This window comes from Chlamydotis macqueenii, chromosome 6 (genome assembly GCF_036417535.1).
Source record: "Chlamydotis macqueenii isolate bChlMac1 chromosome 6, bChlMac1.mat, whole genome shotgun sequence".
In the NCBI taxonomy this organism is placed as follows: Eukaryota; Metazoa; Chordata; class Aves; order Otidiformes; family Otididae; genus Chlamydotis; species Chlamydotis macqueenii.
The window spans coordinates 21,238,204-21,259,123 of NC_141561.1; the positions used below are offsets into that span (position 1 = coordinate 21,238,204).

The 20,920-nt window shown below is 38.5% G+C and overlaps 2 protein-coding genes across 3 annotated transcripts; one reads left to right on the forward strand and one right to left on the reverse strand.

Moving 5' to 3' along the window:
* Positions 1 to 1,013: 1,013 nt before the first annotated feature.
* Positions 1,014 to 5,189, reverse strand: SPC25 (SPC25 component of NDC80 kinetochore complex). Its single transcript, XM_086751172.1, has 7 exons — positions 5,113 to 5,189; positions 4,489 to 4,646; positions 4,335 to 4,400; positions 3,390 to 3,536; positions 3,144 to 3,248; positions 2,732 to 2,830; positions 1,014 to 1,718 (listed from the first exon to the last, which is right to left on the reverse strand). Exons 2-7 carry the CDS (start codon positions 4,640 to 4,642, stop codon positions 1,585 to 1,587), a joined length of 705 nt encoding a protein of 234 aa, XP_086607298.1. The 5' UTR covers positions 4,643 to 4,646; positions 5,113 to 5,189; the 3' UTR covers positions 1,014 to 1,584.
* A 237-nt stretch (positions 5,190 to 5,426) lies between these two features.
* Positions 5,427 to 20,579, forward strand: G6PC2 (glucose-6-phosphatase catalytic subunit 2). Of its 2 annotated transcripts, XM_086750550.1 has the most exons (6): positions 5,427 to 5,669; positions 11,880 to 11,953; positions 12,283 to 12,392; positions 15,575 to 15,686; positions 16,470 to 16,585; positions 17,778 to 20,579. In XM_086750550.1, exons 2-6 carry the CDS (start codon positions 11,904 to 11,906, stop codon positions 18,287 to 18,289), a joined length of 900 nt encoding a protein of 299 aa, XP_086606676.1. In that variant the 5' UTR covers positions 5,427 to 5,669; positions 11,880 to 11,903; the 3' UTR covers positions 18,290 to 20,579. The 2 variants fall into 2 exon arrangements, with proteins under 2 accessions (XP_086606676.1, XP_010128976.1); XM_010130674.2 differs by lacking the exon at positions 5,427 to 5,669 and having other exon boundaries at positions 11,736 to 11,953.
* Positions 20,580 to 20,920: the final 341 nt, after the last annotated feature.

Below are 20,920 nucleotides of genomic sequence, written 5' to 3' on the forward strand. Positions count from 1 at the left end.
GTTTCCATTTGGGGTGTGAAGCAAAGTGGTGAGGATCAAGAAATTAACTTCAAAAGTCCATGCCTGATAAAAAATTAAATGCTAATGCAGGTACATGCTGTATAAATTCAAAGAAGTTAACAGCCCACAGGAAAGATAGAGCCCTCTCTTTACAGGTCCTTTGAGACAGAGTTATTTTAAATTAAGAATTTTCACTTCACAGAAAATATTCTGAACTTTTGTTTTTATTGAAAAACAATTTGGAACATTCTCCAAAAAGATATTTTAAAGGCTTATTTTCATTATTTAGGAAGTGCTAGAATTCTAAGTACTTTTTCACAGGCTTTTCAGATTGTTGGATACTTTTACTCTTTAGACTGTATTTCATTTTTACGTACTTAAATATTTGTGTTTTGAGGGAGATCATAATTAGTTTTTGATTCAAGTGGCCTTTTATTTCACTAAACTTCCAGGACCAAATTTACTAAGGTTTCATTTGAACTGTTATATTATCAAATGAAGAGTTTCCTTTCTTATTGCAGCTGTCCTTTTAAATATTTTGTGAAGAGGAAAGAGCCTTTACAAATAAGATAGAAAAATAATAGTTTAATCAGCACTGAGTACTGTAGCAATAATAGTCATCCTGATAAGCTGCAAGATACACAGATGATTTATCTGTAACTACTGTATTTTATACTTTAATATATTATACTTCAGGCTTTGCTGTGTCTTAAGATTTCCAACGACAGTGATAAATAGTCCTTCACTGCAACATGCTTTATGTAATATAGCAAAATGACTACTCCGTTCTAAAACACACCCAATAAAACACTAAGGCTGGTAATCTTGAGTGTTACTCATTCACCACTGCAGTTCAAGTTTCAGGCCAGCTTTTCTGCCCAGCTGGCTGTTGTGGGAGCCAGGAACCTTTGGGCTAAAGCAGGGTTCTATTTCAGGTCTCTAGGATTTCTGATCAAATTAATACAAAATTCCCACTTTCTCCTGTTAAGACCTTTATTCAAGAACAGCATGCACATAAAAAGGTTTTGTTACTAACAACAGACAGAAACAGGCAGTAAAATACATAGTTTAACAGACCAAAATAAAAAGAATTATTTAGCTGTATGATACTGAGTTGTAACACTGGAGAGTACAAGACAGGGTAAAAATTAAGATAGTGATCTGTAACACAGGTAACTGAAGTAATTGCTAAGCTCCAGTGCATTATTTTGGTAGGTTTCAGGTCTATTCCAATCACATGTAAACCTGAAAGACACTTCTGTGCTTTTGCAAGAGAGACATAAATTAGAGAAATTACTTTAGTTTTAATATCTTCCTGGAGCAGCTAAACAGAGATCATTAAGCTACTTGCTACTGGATCAAAATTTACATGTCTGGAGACATTCAGTTAAGGAAAAAGTTGATTATACTGTTGTTCAAAGAATCATCCAAAATGTCTGCAGATGACAGTGGACTAAAATCCTGTTTTCATTATTTTTCTTTATTTGGAAATTAGAGTAAGACATAGATAAATACATTACTTTCACAATACAGGAAGGAAAGAAAAAAGTGCTCTACAGCTAGAAAGAGAGGTGTAAGCTAGTTTTAAGCAGACTGTTTATAAGATAAAGCAGTGAAAGCTTTTCTGATGTTGGCAACAAATGCGGAGAAATTGTTAGTTTCTCTCACTTTGAGCTGGAACTCTGCTATGCAGTCCAGAGGAGGAGTACAGGAAGTCACTAAAATGACAGAAATTTCCAAAAGATTAGACTATTTAAAAAAATCAATATTAGTTTTTCATAAGCATGAAAAAGCAATGTCGTTTATCTTCGTATGTTTTAGCTTCATCCAGCATTATTTTTGAGTAACCAATTAAATAATTTTCTTTCAGCAAAGACAAAGCCTCAAAGAGCACACAGTTTTTCTTTATTTGGAGACCTCCCACTCAGTGCAGTGCTCCTGCTTGAATTGTTACAGCAATTTCCAGTAATCCATAGCCTGCTCAAAAATTGAAATACATTCCTAAATATTTTTGTTGCTCGGCAGGCAGTCTGAAAACTGCTGTAGCCCAGCATGTGATAAAAACTTTTAACTTCAGCACAGTTTAGATTTGAATTAGTAAAACCAGAAATCTATTCAGTCCATACCTAGAGCCATAGCAGAGCAACAGTAGCACCCATCTAGAAGCTACTCAGCACGGTACACAAATTACTGCTCCTTCGTTACATAGATGAAGTAAGATCCACATTGCAAAACCAGCTTTAAGATCTGAAAGTTGTACACCCTTGCAGAAGAGAAATGCTGGATTTCAAGTTTTAATCTTTCTCCTTTGTCACATAACTGTAAGAGTTCCTCACAATAGTGGGGAACCTAGTTTTCTTCTGCCCTCTAGGTTTCTCAAAACAGGTTGAAATATGCCTGTCAGCATAAACACTCATCTAGCATAAAGGGAAGAAGCAACAAGCTACAAACTGAAGCATCTATCTGTCCCTGTATCTCTTCTCTCTCCTGCTGATACAGAGTAAGAGCAACTCCACAAATGGAGGGAAATAAAGATAAGCAGTTGTATTTTCATATAAATTAACAAGAGAAATTTAATTAAAAAAACAAACATATTACCATTGCAAGATTTTTCATTCAGAAATTGGAAGATAAAGGTTACAGCTAAACTTCTCTTTACTCCTCTCACCCTTTTTTTCAAAAAGGGGCATCAGATTCTGTCCTTTTGCTTAAGTATTTAAAATTCACATACCTTCATAATCTCCCTGTTCATTTATGGAAAGGGTAAACACATATGGCTTGTCAGGATCTTTGTGGTCAATGTGTCTGAATATAAACTGTAATTGTTCATCTAAAGCAAACACAAACAGAATTAATTAATACTATTCACCTCTGCAGGAGAGTCACAATGATGACTAAAAATAACAATATTAAGCTACAGTTTCGCTTAATATTCTTAGAATACTTATAGGTTAGGCAAACCTGGTCTCTTTGAAAGACAAGTGCATTTTAACATACCATATTTTGCCATTTGAGAGGCAAAGGTAGTACCTGCGCTGGGAAAATTTTTCAGCTGTGTAAGCTAGTATGTTCTTCACTGCACAATCCAACATTAACCACATTGTATCACTGCATATGGAAACTATAGAAAACACAAAACTTACTGTGAATTTTGCGTATCTCCAGTCCAAGCCGCTCTTCAAACAATACTTTAGACTTGCATAGTTGTTCCACTCTCTCCTTTGTGGCTTTGTTTTTAGAAGATATTACTAGAATTTTAAAAGCCACCATAAATATCAAAGTAAAGGTAAAACAGCACATAAAAATATTTAGAATAGTAGAAAAGCCCATCAGGAGCAAGTGTTGAAAACAAGAAAATTAAGAAAATCTACTTCTCATCCTTTGCTTACTTTCTTTTTTCTTTATCAACTCTTCTTTAAGCTCTTGGATGCTGTTAATCAAGTCCTTCTTTTGTTCCTCTTCTTGATTTAGGTTAGATTTTATTTCTGTAAAATGCTCTTGATTTTCTGATATGCGTTGGCTCTGCTGTTGAATCTCTGCCAGGAAGCAAGAGAATAGGAACTTATATAGTTGATTAATTAGGTCCCTGCTATTTGGTACTTATCTATATAGTTTGATATGACTCATTTGAATAAAATCTAGTGAAATGCATGCTATCTCAGCTGGAGAGAAAAGTCAGCATAAATATACTAAGAGCATAAAAGCTTGAAGTTATTAAAAACCAAGCTACTAAGTAGGAAGCAGCTCCTGTGATACTTCAATCAGATGCAATTTGTTTCTGGTGCCAGCACTATATACATATTCAAAGCATGAGGATGGTGGATCCTGTCCACAGACAAATAATTTGACAGAAAGCGAGGAATGGAAACACTGACTGATACTGGATTTGCAATTACTTTTGTCTGATATTCTGGTGCTTACCTACAAAATTCTGAGTAGTTAATCCTGAACTGATAGGCTGACTGTATTTTATTACTAATATGGAAGAGGCATAAGTAACCTGACAATATTTAGTTTACTAAGTAATTTAATTTACTTTTCCTATTCCAGTCAGCAAGATCTGGTACTGCGTTGTTTTAAATACTTAAGCACCAAAACCACTATACAAAAAACTTTTTTAGCTGATCTCTATATTTGCATCATCAATGAAGTTTTCCAACAAATTGCTTTTGACTTGCAATTTATATCCTGTAACCAAACAAATGTTTGGTTTTATCTATCTTCATTCTGTTGTTGTTATTTACCTTTTAAAATGCAAAGTTAAACATATTATTTATCTGTATTAAGTTAATTTTAGAAGTCTTACACACGATAAATGAAACACCATACTGTACCGTTGCTATACTCCTGAATTTTATCAATCATCAGGTCCCCTTCTTTCAGCTTTTTGGACCATTTCTCTGTAATGGAAAGTTATTTCAGTTATCCAAAAAAGTTTGACGATAACTTGGAAAAAGTAGTGGTAACAGAAATGTAGAGCCTTTTTACCTGAAAGCGCTTTTATGGACTCCTTGCATGAATCTCTCAGTGCTGAAGTCTGGTTGATCTGTTCAGTACCATAAATGCTTTTTAATTTTGTCCAAAACTCTTTCATTTCTCTTTCAAAGAGGATTATTTCATCTTCTGTCTTTATATTAGCCATTGTGCTGCAACAAACATGTAAGGGAATAAACACAGTGTCAAGACACACAAGACAATCGCAGCAGTTTTAACTCACAGTTACAGGATAAACCTTCAGGGCAGGTTTTATCCCTCTGGCTTGTTATTAAAACCTCCTCCCCTACGCGCTTTTTGTTGTTACTGTTACTACAACAAACAGTAACAGCGGGAGCTACGTTTCTTTTGCTACTCCGCCAGCGCTGGGTTATCTGCGCCAGGAAGAGGCCCCGCACTGCGCTCGGGACCGCCACGCTACCGACAGCTGTTTGCTGCGTCCCGGCAGCCGCCGGGGCGCTCCCACCTCTTCGCCGTCATCCCGCGGGGCTCGCAGCGGGCCGGGGCCCCCTCCCCACACTTACAACCCGGGCTGAGGGGCGGATGGGGAGCTTCCCCCCTCCTCCGCCCGGCACAGATGTTAACGGCCAGCGGCGCTCCGCAGCGCGGTGGTCCTACCGAGCCCCGGGGCAGCGGGACAGGACGAGCGGAACGCCGCGAAGCTGCTCGCACCCACCCGCTTTCAAACCGCCGGCGCCTTCCCGCCTCCCCAACGGCTACTTTCGAATTGGGCATTGCCTCTCCCCCGCCTCGCAACAAGCGCACTGCTGATTGGCTTAGCTGTCCTTCCGGCTGCGGTTAGAGCCGCAGGGTGTGCTGGGAGCTGCCGGCGCTGTTGCCACGGTAACGGTCCCCGGGGCGGGGCGGAGCCGCCATGACGGGTAAAGACGGCGGCTGCGGCCGTGCAGCCCCTCGGGGCCGGTGCTGGCGCTGCGAGGGAGAGGCAGCTGAGTCCCGGTGCTTCCCCCGGGAAGTGCCGGTTGGGATTAAGACGCTTTCTCAGGGCCCGCTGAGGGGGCAGCGGCGGGGTCGTCCGCAGCGCCGGGGAGCGTGGCCGCTGGGAAAAGCCTGGCGCGGTTTGTGCGATTTGCTGCTCCCTGCTGAATGAAACCAGGCTCGGCCTGGGGAGCGGGCTGGCTCCTTACGCTGCTCTGAAGCCAGAACATCTTTCCAAGGTCTGGTTTATTCACAGAACATACTTGGGGTAACCTAGTCGCAAGTTCTGTGGCGCTTCTGAATTGCCTTTTAATTCCCCGAGCCTGAATTCTCTCATGAGTATGGAGCTATTTACCTATCTTTATGGCAATCTGTAAGGTAGATCTTTATGATAGGAGACTGACATGGAGCGGTAATTCAGTCCTTTTTGGTATGAACAAAACCTCAGTACAGCAGCCGTGTCTGTGCCCAGTCAAACACTGCTCATGAGCCTCTGTCATTGTGACTGTTCTCTCTATGACACCACACCTGATTTTTCTCCAGTTGGCTATATTTGGTTTTGGCTCTGGATGAGCACTAGTTTGTGAACCCAGGTACCAGCCTTCAGTTTATCATGGGCACTACTTACTGATAATTTTGTTACCATAGCTAATGAATTTCTCTTAGCTTTAGTTTACTTTGGTGCTATTTAAATGATCTCAGAATAATGTAAACTTGGTAAAGTTTTGGGGATTGCTGTCCGAAACAGTTAATTACGCTTCCCTCCACACCAGACCCAAACTAAAGTCGAGCTGAGACCACCAACTATTAGTTGCATTATTCTTGTATAAACTGTTATTGCTGGTGGATAGCACTTCTACCCAACTGTATTTCTCTCTCATTTGACTCGGACACGTGTTCTCCAGATTTCACAGTTTCCTCAGCATTCATCCTAAAACTAGTTATTAGACCACTGTTTCTTATCAGCCTCAGACTTAAATGTGCTGAAGTTGGGCTGCTTCAAAGATTATTACTTAGCCACATATAAATTTGGGCATTATGGAGCCTAAACCTTGTGGCTTTTTTTAACTGGGACCATTTCTCTCTTCTTCCAAGTCAGACCTTAAACCTAACCAACTGAACGCTGCCAGTATAGAGTTTAAATGTTGCCCCTAACATTGCTAGCCTTTGGTATTTGAGCTCATAACTTTCTGAATACACACTTTTCCCAGCCCCTGCCATTTAGTAAATACAAGTTCAACTAATCTAAACAAATCCTGAATTCTAATAATCCAATCCATAATCTTTTGGTAGGTTCTTCAGTCTGGTCTCTTCTGAATCCTTTAATTAACGTGGATAATAGGTTCACTCGACCGTAGCTGGCACTAGCTTCGAAATGTTAGGTATCTTTTTTCATCAGTGAAGTTTTTCTAGGTTTCATTAGTCCTATTCCTTTGTTTTAGACTTTCAGCAGCCAAAGACTATAGCCTTGTAATTGATCTAAATATACCTTAATCGATATTTTTTTACTGATTTCTAAGTCCTTTCTTGGAGTTTTCTAGAGACACGAACTTACGGTGTAACCTGTCCTCAACCATACTTCCCCACTACAAACTCTCTCCACAATCAGCTTACCCACTGCATGTCTAAATGAAGCATGGTGATTTTAGCAGGTACTAATTTTCTGTTCAGACTGACATCTCTTACCAACCACAAACAGAAATGTGGCCTCATGACCCAAACTGGCAGAGGTCATTTGCTTCCTAAATCAGGACATCCATGCATTGTTTGTATCATTTACGTTGTTAGGCGTACAAACACACACAAATATAAACAAGTGTTAAGGTCTGTCAGTTATTGTTATATTGCAAACACAAGGTTTGTTAGTTTCCTGTATGTGCATAGCTAACTTCATATCAAGGAATAATGACAGTGTAGTAACTAGGAAAGGTTTCATTAATAAGGTGGCAAAACCAAAAGAAAGGAATTGGTTCATGTCGTGTTCATGTTCATGGACTAGTCAGTCCAGCCTTAACGAAGCCTGACCTTAACAAGAGCTGTCTGAGTCCAATGAGGAATGCTTGTGGGAATTAAATATGGAAAGAAAGAGCTTGAAAGATTCTTCTCTTCCTAAATCTAATATTAAGATGTATTTTTTTCAGTGTTCCATTTGGAAAATATTCGTATCTTAAGAAAATAGCTGTCAGTTGTTACACACAGTGTCTACCTGTGAACTTACTAAACTGCTAGTTAATCCTTGTAGCTGGTCCAGTGCCAATGAAAACACTGATGTGGAAATTAATGTTATTGTTCAATTAACTAAGCATAATGTACCAGAAAGTTAAGCCCAGTACATAGGCCTCCATTAACAGTGTTTTAGAAAATGTTTGCTTTGATGGCTTTTTCTTCCCTTGCAAACATTTGCTTAACAACATCTGATATCTGTTATGTAATATTTGCTCTGATGTATAGGTGTAAAGTAGCTGTAAACATTTTATCCTCCCTTCAGTGGATCATCAACATGATTCTTGTTTCTGCGTTATGACCAAGAATATATAAAGTTTTGGATAGTCTCTGGTTTTACATGGCCTGGAAAATAATATATGAACAGATAATATTTTAAAGGTTTTTGCTTCACACTAAGAACTCATTTGATCATGTGAAGGCCAAACCTTTGTTCTGTTAATATGAAAGCAGGGCAAAGCTTTGATTTAAAAACTTAATTGCGTACACATTCTGACCATTTTGTACAGTTTGCTAGTTTTCCGCGCAATTCCATGTACTAAAATACAGCAAATAGTTTTATTTCATATATTATCCAAAGTGACTTTGAAATACTAAGTGCATTGCAGAAGCAGTGCTTTGTGTAGAAAAGGAGGGGAAAAAAGCTTATTGAGGAAGTACTTCTCCTTTGTTAGTTTAAGCAAATTCTAAAATAGAGTATTTCAAGATATGTTTTGCCATCTTTTCTCTGCTGGTTACTAGAGCTAGGGAAGTCTTTAGTGTCTCAGACTTTCATAGGTTGCCAAATATCACAGGCAGGACAAGAGATGACTTGTGTGTCAGCTGTTGATTGCCTCTTGGATGAAGGAGGATCATGAGTGCTTCCAGGTGCAATGAGAACATCACCTGAACTGCCTCTCTCACAGAAATCTGCTTACCTGCTCCAAAACCTTCCCGCTTTCATTTTTGTAGATTTGGGGGTATTTTAACCATCTTTTATAAACATGACTCCTCTGGTATGTCTAAGATGTGGATGTAGGAGCTTCTGAAACAGTCCAAAAGAACGTAGGAGAAAATTAAAGCTTATTTATGTTTGCTATTAGCTGTTAGTCTTCATTATGTCTAAGGTGCTTATCTTTCTAGCTAAGTAGAAAGATAGCTAGCAGCATCTAGGAATCAGCAGCAAAATCTTTAAAATGAAAATTAATATCAGGAGGAAGAGGTTACTTTACTGGAATGTCGCCAAGACATACCTTCAAACATTGTGTTAACAAAGTTCCTGGAGAACCAAAGTGTGCTTGAGCAGTTCTTTCTGAAGAAGAGTTCAGCCTGAGCAGATGCAGCACTATCCCAGTGGGTAACATGAGTGGGTGTTTTTATATTTATAAATTAAAAAAACATGCAAAACGTTATTGCAATAGCCCTGCACACCCTGTGTCAGAGACACAATTTTGAATAACAATGGTGGCATTAAAGAGACACTGGAAGCTGATCTATTTTATTACTTGGTAGACTCTCATGAGGACATTAAATTGTGCCTTGGTGGAAACTTACTTGTTGCAAAATATTTTTCCTAATAAAACAACAGGTTTTTAAACTTAACCTCATTACAGTTGCTATTTCAACTAAGTACTAGAAGCAAAATGACTGTTACTCAGCCACCAACTTGACATTTACACTCATGTTTAAAGTAATTATTCTTTATAAACTAGAGTGAAAACCAGAAGAAAACCTCAGATTCTCTGCATTTTTTGCATACTAAACCCAGATATGTATTCAAGTGATTTTTATTGTTGTTGTTATTGTAAGTCCTACTTATCTTTAAAGGACGAATACTTTTGCAACAAAAAAAAAAAATAGAAGAAGAAGCAAAAGGACATTTTCTCTAGTAATTGAGAGAGATGCTTCTAAGTTCTTGGGAAAGAACTGGGAGAGGGAAAATAGTTCCATCGGCTAATTTATATGACAATTCCCTTGCTGGACACCCTGAAAAGCTATAAGCTATACAACTTAGCAAGAAACAAACCTCCCCAAATATTTGCAGCTAAAAAGCTAGGAAATATTTATTGTTGAAATATCCTGAAATTTTGGTTTTGAAATTGGGTGATACCAATTGAAGTGAATAATTCAGCTCAACGTACAGAAAAGTATTGTAGTAGTTACTCAGAAACAGTGCATAGAATTTTAAATCTCTTTTTAACTTTAAGGTTTTATACATGGCTCAATGCATCTGGTCCCATAAACATATAGGATTTAAATCTGCTTAAAAGTTTCTAAAAACAGACTATTAATAGCTAAAGTAAATGTGAGTAGCTAAAGTAAATGTGAGATTGTGTCAGGAAGAGAGGTCTTCTAAGTCCATTTAATTGTCACGCCTTATTTGTTGAATCTACTTAGTGTTTCCATGTGACTTCCCTGACCACACATCATAAAGTCCTGTTAAGCCGTTAAGTCTCTCTTCAGCAAAACCAGTTAAGTAGTTCATATCTTTGCCTCCACAGCTTGTATAGTTTAGCTCTAAGTGCCGTGGAGAAAGCAGTAAGGAAGTGCACAGTACATATGTACAGCTGCTTTTATTTTCTGATTTTAGTTGTTTCAGATGCATAGATAATTTTTAATAGAAGACATGAATATGAGATCCTGATAAAGAACTGAAGTTTTCCTCTTGCTGCTCTGATAATATCAGATGAACAGAGTTTTGATATCCATTTAGTCTCTCATGGAAAAAAGTTTCTCATGTCGCCGCCTCACAAATGAACATAATCTTTTCCAGTGCTACAGTCATTAGTGCTAATATTGATAAAGCCGATGTGCTATCTGGCAGAATCTCAGTCTCCTCTTGGTTAGATGCCCTGGACAGCCCAAATGCTTCGCTTGGGAATACTTCAGGGACACAAAATGATCTCCCAGTACCTAAAGCGGGCCTACAAGAAAGATTCTTCAGTAGGGCCTGTTGTGACAGGACGAGGGGTAGTGGTTTCAAAATAGAGGGAGGTAGATTTAGATTAAATATTAGGAAAATTTTTTTTACAATGAGGGTGGTAAACACTGGAACAGGTTGCCCAGAGAGGTGGCGGAGGCCCCATCCCTGGAAACATTCAAGGCCGTGTTGGATGAAGCTCTGAGCAACCTGATCTGGTTGGAGATGTCCCTGCTCCTTGCAGGGGGGTTGGACTATAGATGACCTTTGAAGGTCCCTTCCAGCCCAAACCATTCTATGATTCTATGATCTGTGCCCAGCCTTGCTCTGGTTTGTGAAGCAGGTCTCATTTCTGCTAGGCTGGGCAGCAAGAATGGGGCTGCAGTAAGTGAGGCTTCAGCTCCTTCTGGCAGAGGTGTGTAGAGCTTGCATCATGTAAACAATGTGCGAGAATGGCAATGCTGAATGAGATGACTCAGAGGCTCAGCTTCATTTGCATTATGGTCTGCATTAACATGGCCTCTTGCATGAAGGAAACAATTGTTTTTCAGTGCTTTGAGAATATTGCTGCTTTAAAAATGAGCCTAGAGCTCAACAGCATTGTTGGTGTATGGATGCAGATTGTATGACTGAAAATGTGTTGTACAAAGTATTAGACACAGCATGGTAGCCAAATTCTATTTCAAAATGAAATGTACAGCTTTAATGACAGTTCTGCAAAGACCAGTTATGTGTGTGTTCTTTCTGTCCTTTATACAGGCAACACTTAATGAAGGATACACATTACTAATGTCCATCCTGCAGAGAAATGAACTGTGAAAAAATTCAAGCAAACATGTTCCAACTGTTCATACAAAGGATTGCATAAGTCACGCATTGTGTTTCCACAAAACTTTCCCCACAATTTGCTGCTGCTCAGCATGTACTTCACTTAGTTTCCTCCAATTAAAATTTGCAAACAGAAAAGCTTTCCAGAGCTAACAGACTCATGTGCTTTCCTGGAGATCTGGAGCCACGTGTTCCAGGAATGGCTGGGTATGCCACGCCGATACAATATAAAGGCAACGTCAATCACCTTCTCTCACTTTTTAATAGCTCCCTTCCATGATTCTCATTCTCCATCAGTAGAAACTTAAGATTAAAGTAACTTTACTAAATTTCAACTACAGTTTAATCCATTAAGATGGATCTCCTTCATAGCAATGGCGTGCTTATCATTCAGCATTTACAGAGGGACTACAGGGCTTATCAGGATTTCCTTAACTTTATGTCACATGTTGGAGATCCCCGGAATATATTCTCAATTTATTTTCCTCTTTGGTTTCAGCTCAACCAAGTGGTTGGTACTAAAATGATATGGGTGGCAGTCATTGGTGATTGGTTCAACCTCATATTTAAATGGTAAGAAGTTGAATTTCTTTTAAAATTTGGTATTTTTAATGATGGTTACTATATGTGCCTCAAGTTTAGAAAACTTTCTGTGAATAATGTCCTAGTAGACTTTCCCCTATAATTATAAAACAGGAATTCACAATGAAGATATTTAAAATATGTTTGAAATGACATGTTGATAAGACAAGAAGAAGCTACAGAGCTATTATAGAATAGTTTTGGCAATATAACTCTTCATACTCCTTTTAAGATTATTTATTGTGCTTTGCTGATGCCTTCTTACATAAAAACCTTTTTTATTTCATTTCTGCTTCTTTTTTTTTTTTTTTTTTTGTCAGGATTTTATTTGGCCATCGCCCATACTGGTGGGTGCAAGAAACAATGATTTATCCCAATCAGTCAAGCCCATGCCTTCAACAGTTTCCTATAACCTGTGAAACTGGACCAGGTAAGAAGTGTTGGAGATTACATTGGTACATTTAATAGAGATAGTGGCTTTTTGTGGGGAGAGGATGTGACTCATGAAGATCTTACATGATATACAAATCTCAGAGCTCACGTTTAAAATAGCACCAAAACACAGGAAGAGAAAAAGGAAGACATAGAATGTGATAGGTATTTGCTGTATGACAAGAATTTGTTTACTTCATTGCGTTTAAACATAAGGGAGGGGGGATTTGCTTTAAAAATAACTCTGACCACTGTATTGGAAAGGAATTTTCACAAAACTTGTATCATAGTTTCAGAAAGAGCGATATTCCTGTTTTGTGAGGTCACTTTTAGGAACAGTTGTACTGCCAGTGACATCAGCTTGTGGGGAGAAATCTCACGTTGTTTAAGAGTGTTCCAGAAACAGAGCAGGGGGGTGTTGAGTTTGAAGGCTTGTGCACTATTGAAAGAATTATTAAAACCACAAAAACTGGTAGGTGGTTCAGTGTAAATACCAATAGTATCAGTAATCGATCATGTGATGTATCACAAGTGGAAAATTGAACCACTCTTTGGAGAACCAGACACTGGCACTGAATGTGTGTGTATGTGGGTATGTGTACAAATGTATGGAAAAAAAAACTTTCCGTGAAAAAAAAAGTACCTTTTCAATGTATTTTCACTTTTTTATATCTCATTGTCTTCTCTGTGGAACTCAAATGCAATACTGCTGAAGTTAAATGAGCTTACGCAGTCCTAATATGTGAGATAAGGTAAACTTGCTTGGAGCTAACTGACTGAATTTAGTTTCATTCATTGCACACAAAAATATAGACTGTGGAAATGAATGTGCTTTGCGCCTCATCAATGCTACTGCAAGCTTTTATATGGTTTGCAGAGCTGTATTTTGTTATATCATGTTGATATCCTGTATTATATCCCATTGGAATTTTGAACAAGAAGCTTAAGCCCTTGTATCAGGCAGGGTTTAATAATACCTGGTCTGTATGTGATCTGCAGTCTATTGCAAGTGAATTTATTTGTGACCTAACCCAAAGTATTAAGGTCCCTCAGGTCTTTTCAAGAGACTTCAGAACTAAGCCCATTCAGGACCATGTAATGCCAAGCCCTGGCTAAGGAACCAGAGTGTTTAATTTTGATTCATTGAACCAGAAGGCCTTTCTTCCTGTTACTTTTTTCCTAAAGTAAAAAGTCATTCCTATTTCTGTCCAGTGGGTACCACTGCCTTGTCGATTTCTTATTTGCACTTATAATGACTGCATTTTCTTCTACCTCCAGATTTGCCCTTGACCATTGACAGTATCTGTCACTCACCTGTTGCAGTCTGTGCAGCTGTTAAGTGCACACAGTCACTGCGTGAGATTACACGGTACTTCGCACACTTTTTAAATAGGCAATTTATATTAAAAGATTAGAGGAGCAGCCACAGATGTGAGAAGGGCATATCCAAATATTGCTAGGATAGCCTGAACCCCAAACTCTGCGTCTCAACAAAAGGGAAAGCTGAGGAAAGTTTTTATATGACTATATGGCAAGCAATCTAGGACCTGAATTTGGTTTGTACTTCTGGAGTGAACTGAACTGAAACCCTGCAGCCATCTTTTCTTTGATATTTGTAAGGTTTTAAGAGCATAAACCTTAAGCTGGACTTTATGCTGTTTCTAGTAGGTAATTTGTAGATGCACTATGAAACAGATGACATTCTCTTAGATGACAACTAAGAGAAGCTTTCCCAATGCTGATATACAAAATTACACTTTCCTTATCAGTGACATTTGTTCTGTGGTGAGGTTTAGAAGTGTACATCTGTTACAAAATTAACCAAAGAGTTGGTAGTGTGACTGCCAAAGATACTGCCAAGCAGAATAGCAAAAATGAGTGCAGGCAGCCAAAAGTCACTGTGCTTGTCCTCCCTAGACATGCCTGCTTTGCTGCTTCACTGAAATATTATTTTGCATTGCAAACCACAATATAGTGCTGGGTCATAACACATTCTTCAACCAAAATTATTTCATCTGCCAATGAAGTAACCCTGTCCCTTTTATTCCTCTTTTGTCTCAGCAGAAAGCTAAGCTGTGAAAGTCTGATGTAGACAGATTCCAGTTATCTAATTTTCTTTCCCTTCCTATTTCAATTTGTTGAATGTAAACCTGGTGAACAGGGGAAAATAAGTGACAGAGTAATTTTGGGAATCAATTCCCTTGCATCACGCCAGCATACTTTTGTTTTGGGTGATTTTCACTGTTGCAAGATCTCCCCTGTGGCTTTATATTGTTTCCAGTAAAATTAAAATTTGATTCATTAAATTCAATGAAATTACATGTATATTATTATATCTGAACTAAAAAGAAATCACGACTGATGTCTGTATGAGAGTGTGTTCCCTGTTACAGACTACTGTGGGTGCAGCAATTAGTCCATTATGTTACAGAGTCCTTTCATGTGCCAGTTACACTGATAATCTGTTTCCAAACTAGTGGACATTGTACAACACCTTAAAATTTATAAAATAAACCAAAGTAAAGCATAAAGATACATCATACTTCAGATACATTTCTAAATTTATTACAAAACTAACTAAAATGTGAATTACCTTGACTGTAATATTGTTAATGAGACACAGATCACAACGGCTAATGCCATGTTAATTGGAGAAATGGATAAAAGGTGATTTGGAAGGGCCATCTAAAAAGTTATACTGATACTTTAATTTAGTATGTTACAAAGAGCTAAATCTCTTTTGCTTCGCTTAATTATGAGGTAGCCCATTCAAAACCTCATCGAACTCAAAATCTCATCTGATCCTCATATATCACTATTTTGTACGCTGCAGCCCTAAGAGAGCCCTAGATGCTGTGTGTTTTAAATCGCAGTCCAGATCTAAGTAATGGAAAAATACTATGCTTTCCAGTCGATACCAGCTCACACCAGTATAAGATGGTTAAGCTGTTACCTACTTAATTTCAGACAAATATTCTGTATTCCATATAGATGAGTCTTCTGAAAAATTAATATTGAGAAAATGAACTTTTGAGAAGCAGTTGACATTCTTTCAGCCTTTGTTAACCATTTTCTTTCTAAATGATTATGTTCCTGAGTGACTGCCAGTAGACATTTTCTATATGACAACTTTTACAGTCGTGATTTTTAAGGTTGATCTTTCCTTTCTGTTTTCACTAGGAAGCCCATCTGGACATGCCATGGGGTCTTCCTGCGTATGGTATGTAATGGTCACAGCAGCACTTAGCTACACAGTTAGATGGAAAGACAAATCAGCAGTTACCCTCCACAGGTCAGTGTCGTTCCATTATTCTAATGCACAGAGATATTTATTTATATACAAAACCAACCCTTTATTATTATCTACTTCAGCTGAAGAAAAACAATATTAAAAGGATTTAGCCATTTATATAGGTTGGTATTTATTAACTTACAGTCATTGCATGTAACATCTCTGAATCAGCTCCTGTTAGAGGTCATGTCACATCTTCAGTGTTGGAAATTTTGAATTCTAATAATTGTCTTTACGTGTTGGATCTTTTGGTTAGTATATAAATTTACTGCTTTGCTAGTAGTCCTTCTTACCCAATTTTAAAACGAATGTGCATGATGTTGGCAAAGTTCAGTGTAACGTGTTAGCTCTGTAGGAAAGGCTTATACTTGCTTTGATGGCTGTTCTTTCCAAGGCTGACAAGGTTGTTCCCATACTATGTGAATTTTGTCATCAAATAATTGAAGTTTTGCATTTAAGTATGACTTCATGATGAGAAATATGTTTGAGGTACTAGCACTAATTTAACTTGCCATTGATGACTTTCATCACTAAAACCACAGCGGTGTCTTGGACCTGAAACTACTGAGGTCTGTTCCTGCAGCCCTCGATGTGGCTGCAAGAACAACCGGTTTTGATAATGTTTTAGTACTGACTTCTAATTTTTAATCATCTGATTCTAAACTTCTCTACTTGTAAACCTCTGCTTGGTGAAAATATGAGTCTGACACGAAGGGGCCTGATGTAAATTACTGGGAGAAATATCTTGTCTTAATTTTTAAGCATCTTCCTTTTTCCTCTTAGACTGACATGGTCATTCCTCTGGAGTATTTTTTGGATTATCCAGATCAGTGTGTGCATCTCAAGAGTATTCATAGCAACACATTTCCCCCATCAAGTGATTATTGGAGTATTTGCTGGTAATGCTGCTATTTTTCCCTTTCTTTTCAACATATATGCAAAATCCAAAAGAGTAAAAGTATGAGAAAAGGCAAGAGATTTCTAGTAAGGCTACTCAGCTTGCAGCTGTAGTGGTGCTCTCCGCTCTCTGCAAGATCAAGGATTTGATGGTAGTCTAAAGGCAAAATTTGCAAGGTAGTATGTATCTGCTGTCTTTGTAATTCACACAAGGAGCGAGCCCTTGTCCATGTGCCAGTTGATGCTGACTGCATTGTGTCCGCACTGCCACAGATTAGTGCTCCCTGGTCTGTACTGGCTGCACCTGATCTTCATCTGTGCTGCCTGTGCGGAAGGGATCGGAGAGCAGGTTGCTCCATATGTCCCTGACCTTTCCCTTCAGGAGGAAGCTATTTGGTTCACTTCAAATGGTGGCCAGGCACAAACTAGCATGTGTGCAGTGTGGACAAGCACAAGGCCAGAGACCTGAGACAAAATGGAGAAACAGGCAAATCAGCAGTGCAAACTCCCGAGGGTAATTTTAGAATCTAAAGTATGTTTTTCAGAGTTACTTAAACATGTTTGAAATATGTATTTAGGGAGTTCAGACTGTAAACAATCTCTCTAGTGTCTATCTGATTTTAAGGATGGTGACCAGAGCATTGAGTGGGAGCTGCCTGCTCCCATTCTCTTTCATGGATGCAGAGCAGCCTGGGCAGCACTGGCTAACAGCTTGAAGTCCAGCTCTCCCTTTTCACAACCAGGATAAAATGAGTAAGAAAGAAGATAAGTGTGTTCTGTGTCTTTTCCTTCAACACTCAAAGTCCGTATGGGAACTGGTATTGAATTCTGCATTGCTGGGGCCAGTCTTTTGAGTGGAGGACTCTTGTGGAAAAGGAATGTTCTAGTTTACATCTAATATTTGATAGGTTGTCATCTGGGAGATGCAGTCAGGGCTAAGGCAGGCCTCCTAGCAAAAACATGTAGTGCTTGGTGTTGAGTTCTTTTTTTCCAAATTAGCAGTTTTGAGTGGGAGAAAAGGTTTTGTAATGTACTAAAGAAGTGGTAAATTGTATGTGCGTATGTGAATATGTACATATATATCTACATAATCTTCTGTCTTCAGAAGTCAGATTCTACAGGGGCACTGTAAAAAGTGCGTCTTCAAAGTAACGAGTGTGTTATTCCCTGTAACACTGAGTTTCTAATCCGCAGGCATTCTTGTGGCAGAAGCATTTGAGCATACCCCTGCTATTCAGACAGCAAGCTTGAGGATGTACATCAAGACAAACTTGTTTCTTTTCATCTTTGCCCTTGGCTTTTATCTAGTCCTCAAGCTTCTTGATATTGACTTGCTATGGTCTGTTCCAAAGGCCAAGAAGTGGTGTGCCAACCCAGACTGGATAAACATTGACACAACTCCATTTGCGGGACTGGTGAGGAATTTAGGTGCACTTTTTGGCTTAGGTCTCGGAATTAATTCTGAAATGTTCATCACAAGCTGCAAAGGTAAAAACAGCTGTAAGTTAAATTTCCGCATATTGTGTATAGCTGCTTCTTTAACTACACTGCAGCTGTATAATTTAATTAAGATACCTACTCATACTGAGTATTTGTTCTACATTCTCTCTTTCTGTAAGAGCGCAGCTGTGCCTCTGACTGTAGTTGCCTTGGTTCCGTACTGTGTCCACTCATTAATGAGGACAACTGAAAAGAAACTTAATTAGATAAAGTTTCCAAATGGTTAGCAATGTGGGGATGGATATGAACTGTTCAAGAACCCTCCGCAAAGGCAGTTTTGCTAACTCATTTTAACCAAGGGGGATGCCACTGCATCTTTGGTATGTTCCTGGTAAGTAACCAGTACATCTGAAATCAGTACATTCAAGAATTACTTTGGCAGCTCAGAAATACAAATTGGCGATTTTATTCCTAGAAATATTGCAACCACACTGCAGTATGGTTAGAAATGACCCAATACTCTGGGTCATACTCAAGTTTTAAAGTATAATCAACTAGTTTTATTTAGCTACTTGGTTGGCTCTTAGTTCTGTCCATCTCCAGCTAGATGGTGCTTCAAGCCTTGGATGTATATAGTGATACTCAATATTTAATTTTTTTATATATAGATGTTGTGTGTTAGACTGCTAGGTAATGGTGTACAGTATCAGACCACCTTCAACTGTACAGGTGTACCCAGGCACTGTGAAAAAGGCCAGCATACAGCATAGTTATAAACAAGGCTTTAGATTTAACTTATTGAGCTTCCTGAGCAAAACAGCTTCTGATTAAGCCAGATGAGAAAAAAATAAAAGTTTATTTCAATTAAACTCTATAGAATATATTTTTGCATTACTGTGTGATTTTTGTCATAAATTGTGATTTTTGTGAAAAGCCATGAAAATGACTTTTTGGAAGTGGTCACATATATGCTGAATGATACAGATTACACCTTTGATACGCAAAATGCATAAATATGTTATGTGTTACAAATCTTTGGGTTCTGTACATCTACACAGAGCAACAAATGATGAAAGTTGTCAATAATGAGATTATCTCAGCATATCAGCTCAAGGATGTTGTTCATGCTCCTGTACTGCAAAGGTAAATTAGTCTAATTCTCTATTTCAAGAGTCACAAGCCTGTATCACTGTTCGTAGCTGTGTAAATTATGCAGCTGTAATTGTAGACTAAGTCAGTGTGAGTTCATATTCTTGTCAGTTTGGTTTACCTAAGCACACAAGTAACTATTATGTTAAATGTATGTTTGCTGTGTAAAATGGATGCTCTAAATAGACAAAGGCAGGTACTTTAGTTTTTTATTCATTATTTAGCACCTACTGTTGCATAGTCCCTTTCAGTGCACAATCTTTAACCAAGATTTTGCTGATATTGTTTCATAATACTTAGTATACAAGCAGCATAAAGCTATAATATGGGTAATGAGGGCTGTGGTGTGTGATCTGATAGCAGTAAGGCTTAGAAGATGTAAACATTTTATTGCGTCTAGATTTGCAATTAGTTCTGGGATAATTGAAATTGAACTACTCGTATTTAATTGGGGAAAACAAGGTGAATAGTTTGAGTTGGCCCTTGGGAATGAATGTCATGGAAATTACAGAAGCAAATCTGAAACAAGCATCCTTATTTAAGAGCCTTAAGACCACCTTGACTTAAAAAAAAATTATCTATTTTTAGCAGTCTGAGGAGTATTCTGCTTTATGCTTCTCCTGATATCTTCTGTAATGATCCTCTGAACACTTTTTCCTGCAGCAGCTGGCCTGAAACCAGTCTTTTCAATAATTGTGACTCCATAAGCAAAATGCCTAAGCTAATGGGACTAGAAACAAATAATGAAGAACAAAGACAGCTATGACAAAGATTTCTCCTGTGTTCAAGATGCTCTGTGGTTTGTTATTCCCTACCAGTGAGGTGACCTACAGAGGCATCTCAAAAGGCTGGAAGGTTGGTCTGCTGTCCTGCTGTTCCTTGCTCCTTCTGGCCAACAGCAGGCAATTCTTTATTTGCAGCCATCTGCGGCTCTTGCAGCAGTTTGGGCCTACTGGCAATGTTGGCTATTTTAAGCTGGGAGTTATGGGCAGACATCACATTTCTAAGCTCCTACCACATCAGGGGCTGGGCTTCCCGGTACTGACAAAGTGCTGCCTCCGTTGGAGTAGACACAACCGTTAATGTAGAATGACAACTGGCACTGCTGCAGTGTTCTAAGTACTGTACCGACGTAAGAAGAGATGGGCTCTCACTGGCTTTCCTGGAGTGTCCTATTAGTGCAGCCTGCAACTTCAGTGCTTCAGGGAAAGGGACAAAGACCAGCTTCCTGTCTGAACCACCTCTTACTCTTTCTGCAACTGTTAAAATATCAGTTAAAACCAAGAATCATGGGAAAACTGAATAGATTGTTAGTTTAATTTTACCAGTACCTTCAGAGGATAAGACACTTCCTGAGCAACTGAGTGTATAGCGTTCTGTGCAACTGCCTGAAGAATCTCCAGAGAGGGCTCCTGAAACATCAGATGGCATTAGCCTTTTCCAGAGTAGTGGAATGAACAAGTAGCAAAATATAATCTTGATATTTTGATAGAATTAGGATTGTAAATCAGGAGCCAGCCATCTAGTTGATAGAGTGAAATAGGCCTACATGTCCCTTAGTCAGGCTTTAGTGAATTTATCGCAGTTGAAAAGAATTATGGAATATGTACACATAATAATCGTAGTTTTTAATAAGACGTTGTTATTTTTTGTATGGCCTTAAATACCAATATGAATTAAATATCCTGTAGGTATGTCAATAGGTTATTGATAGTCATTCTGCCAGTAATTTCAATCCTGAGCCACCC

What these genes read in the sequence shown, in the direction of transcription:
- SPC25 (XM_086751172.1), bottom strand. Translation starts at nt 4,642, where the DNA reads ATGGCTAATATAAAGACAGAAGATGAAATAATCCTCTTTGAAAGAGAA. An exon ending in GGAGATACGCAAAATTCACA is followed by an intron (nt 2,831 to 3,143) that starts GTAAGTTTTGTG and finishes TGTTTGCTTTAG; the next exon opens with ATGAACAATTACAGTTTATA. An exon ending in TGAACAGGGAGATTATGAAG is followed by an intron (nt 1,719 to 2,731) that starts GTATGTGAATTT and finishes CTGTCATTTTAG; the next exon opens with TGACTTCCTGTACTCCTCCT.
- G6PC2 (XM_010130674.2), top strand. Translation starts at nt 11,736, where the DNA reads ATGGATCTCCTTCATAGCAATGGCGTGCTTATCATTCAGCATTTACAG. An exon ending in TTCAACCTCATATTTAAATG is followed by an intron (nt 11,954 to 12,282) that starts GTAAGAAGTTGA and finishes TTTTTTTGTCAG; the next exon opens with GATTTTATTTGGCCATCGCC. An exon ending in TCAGCAGTTACCCTCCACAG is followed by an intron (nt 15,687 to 16,469) that starts GTCAGTGTCGTT and finishes TTTTCCTCTTAG; the next exon opens with ACTGACATGGTCATTCCTCT.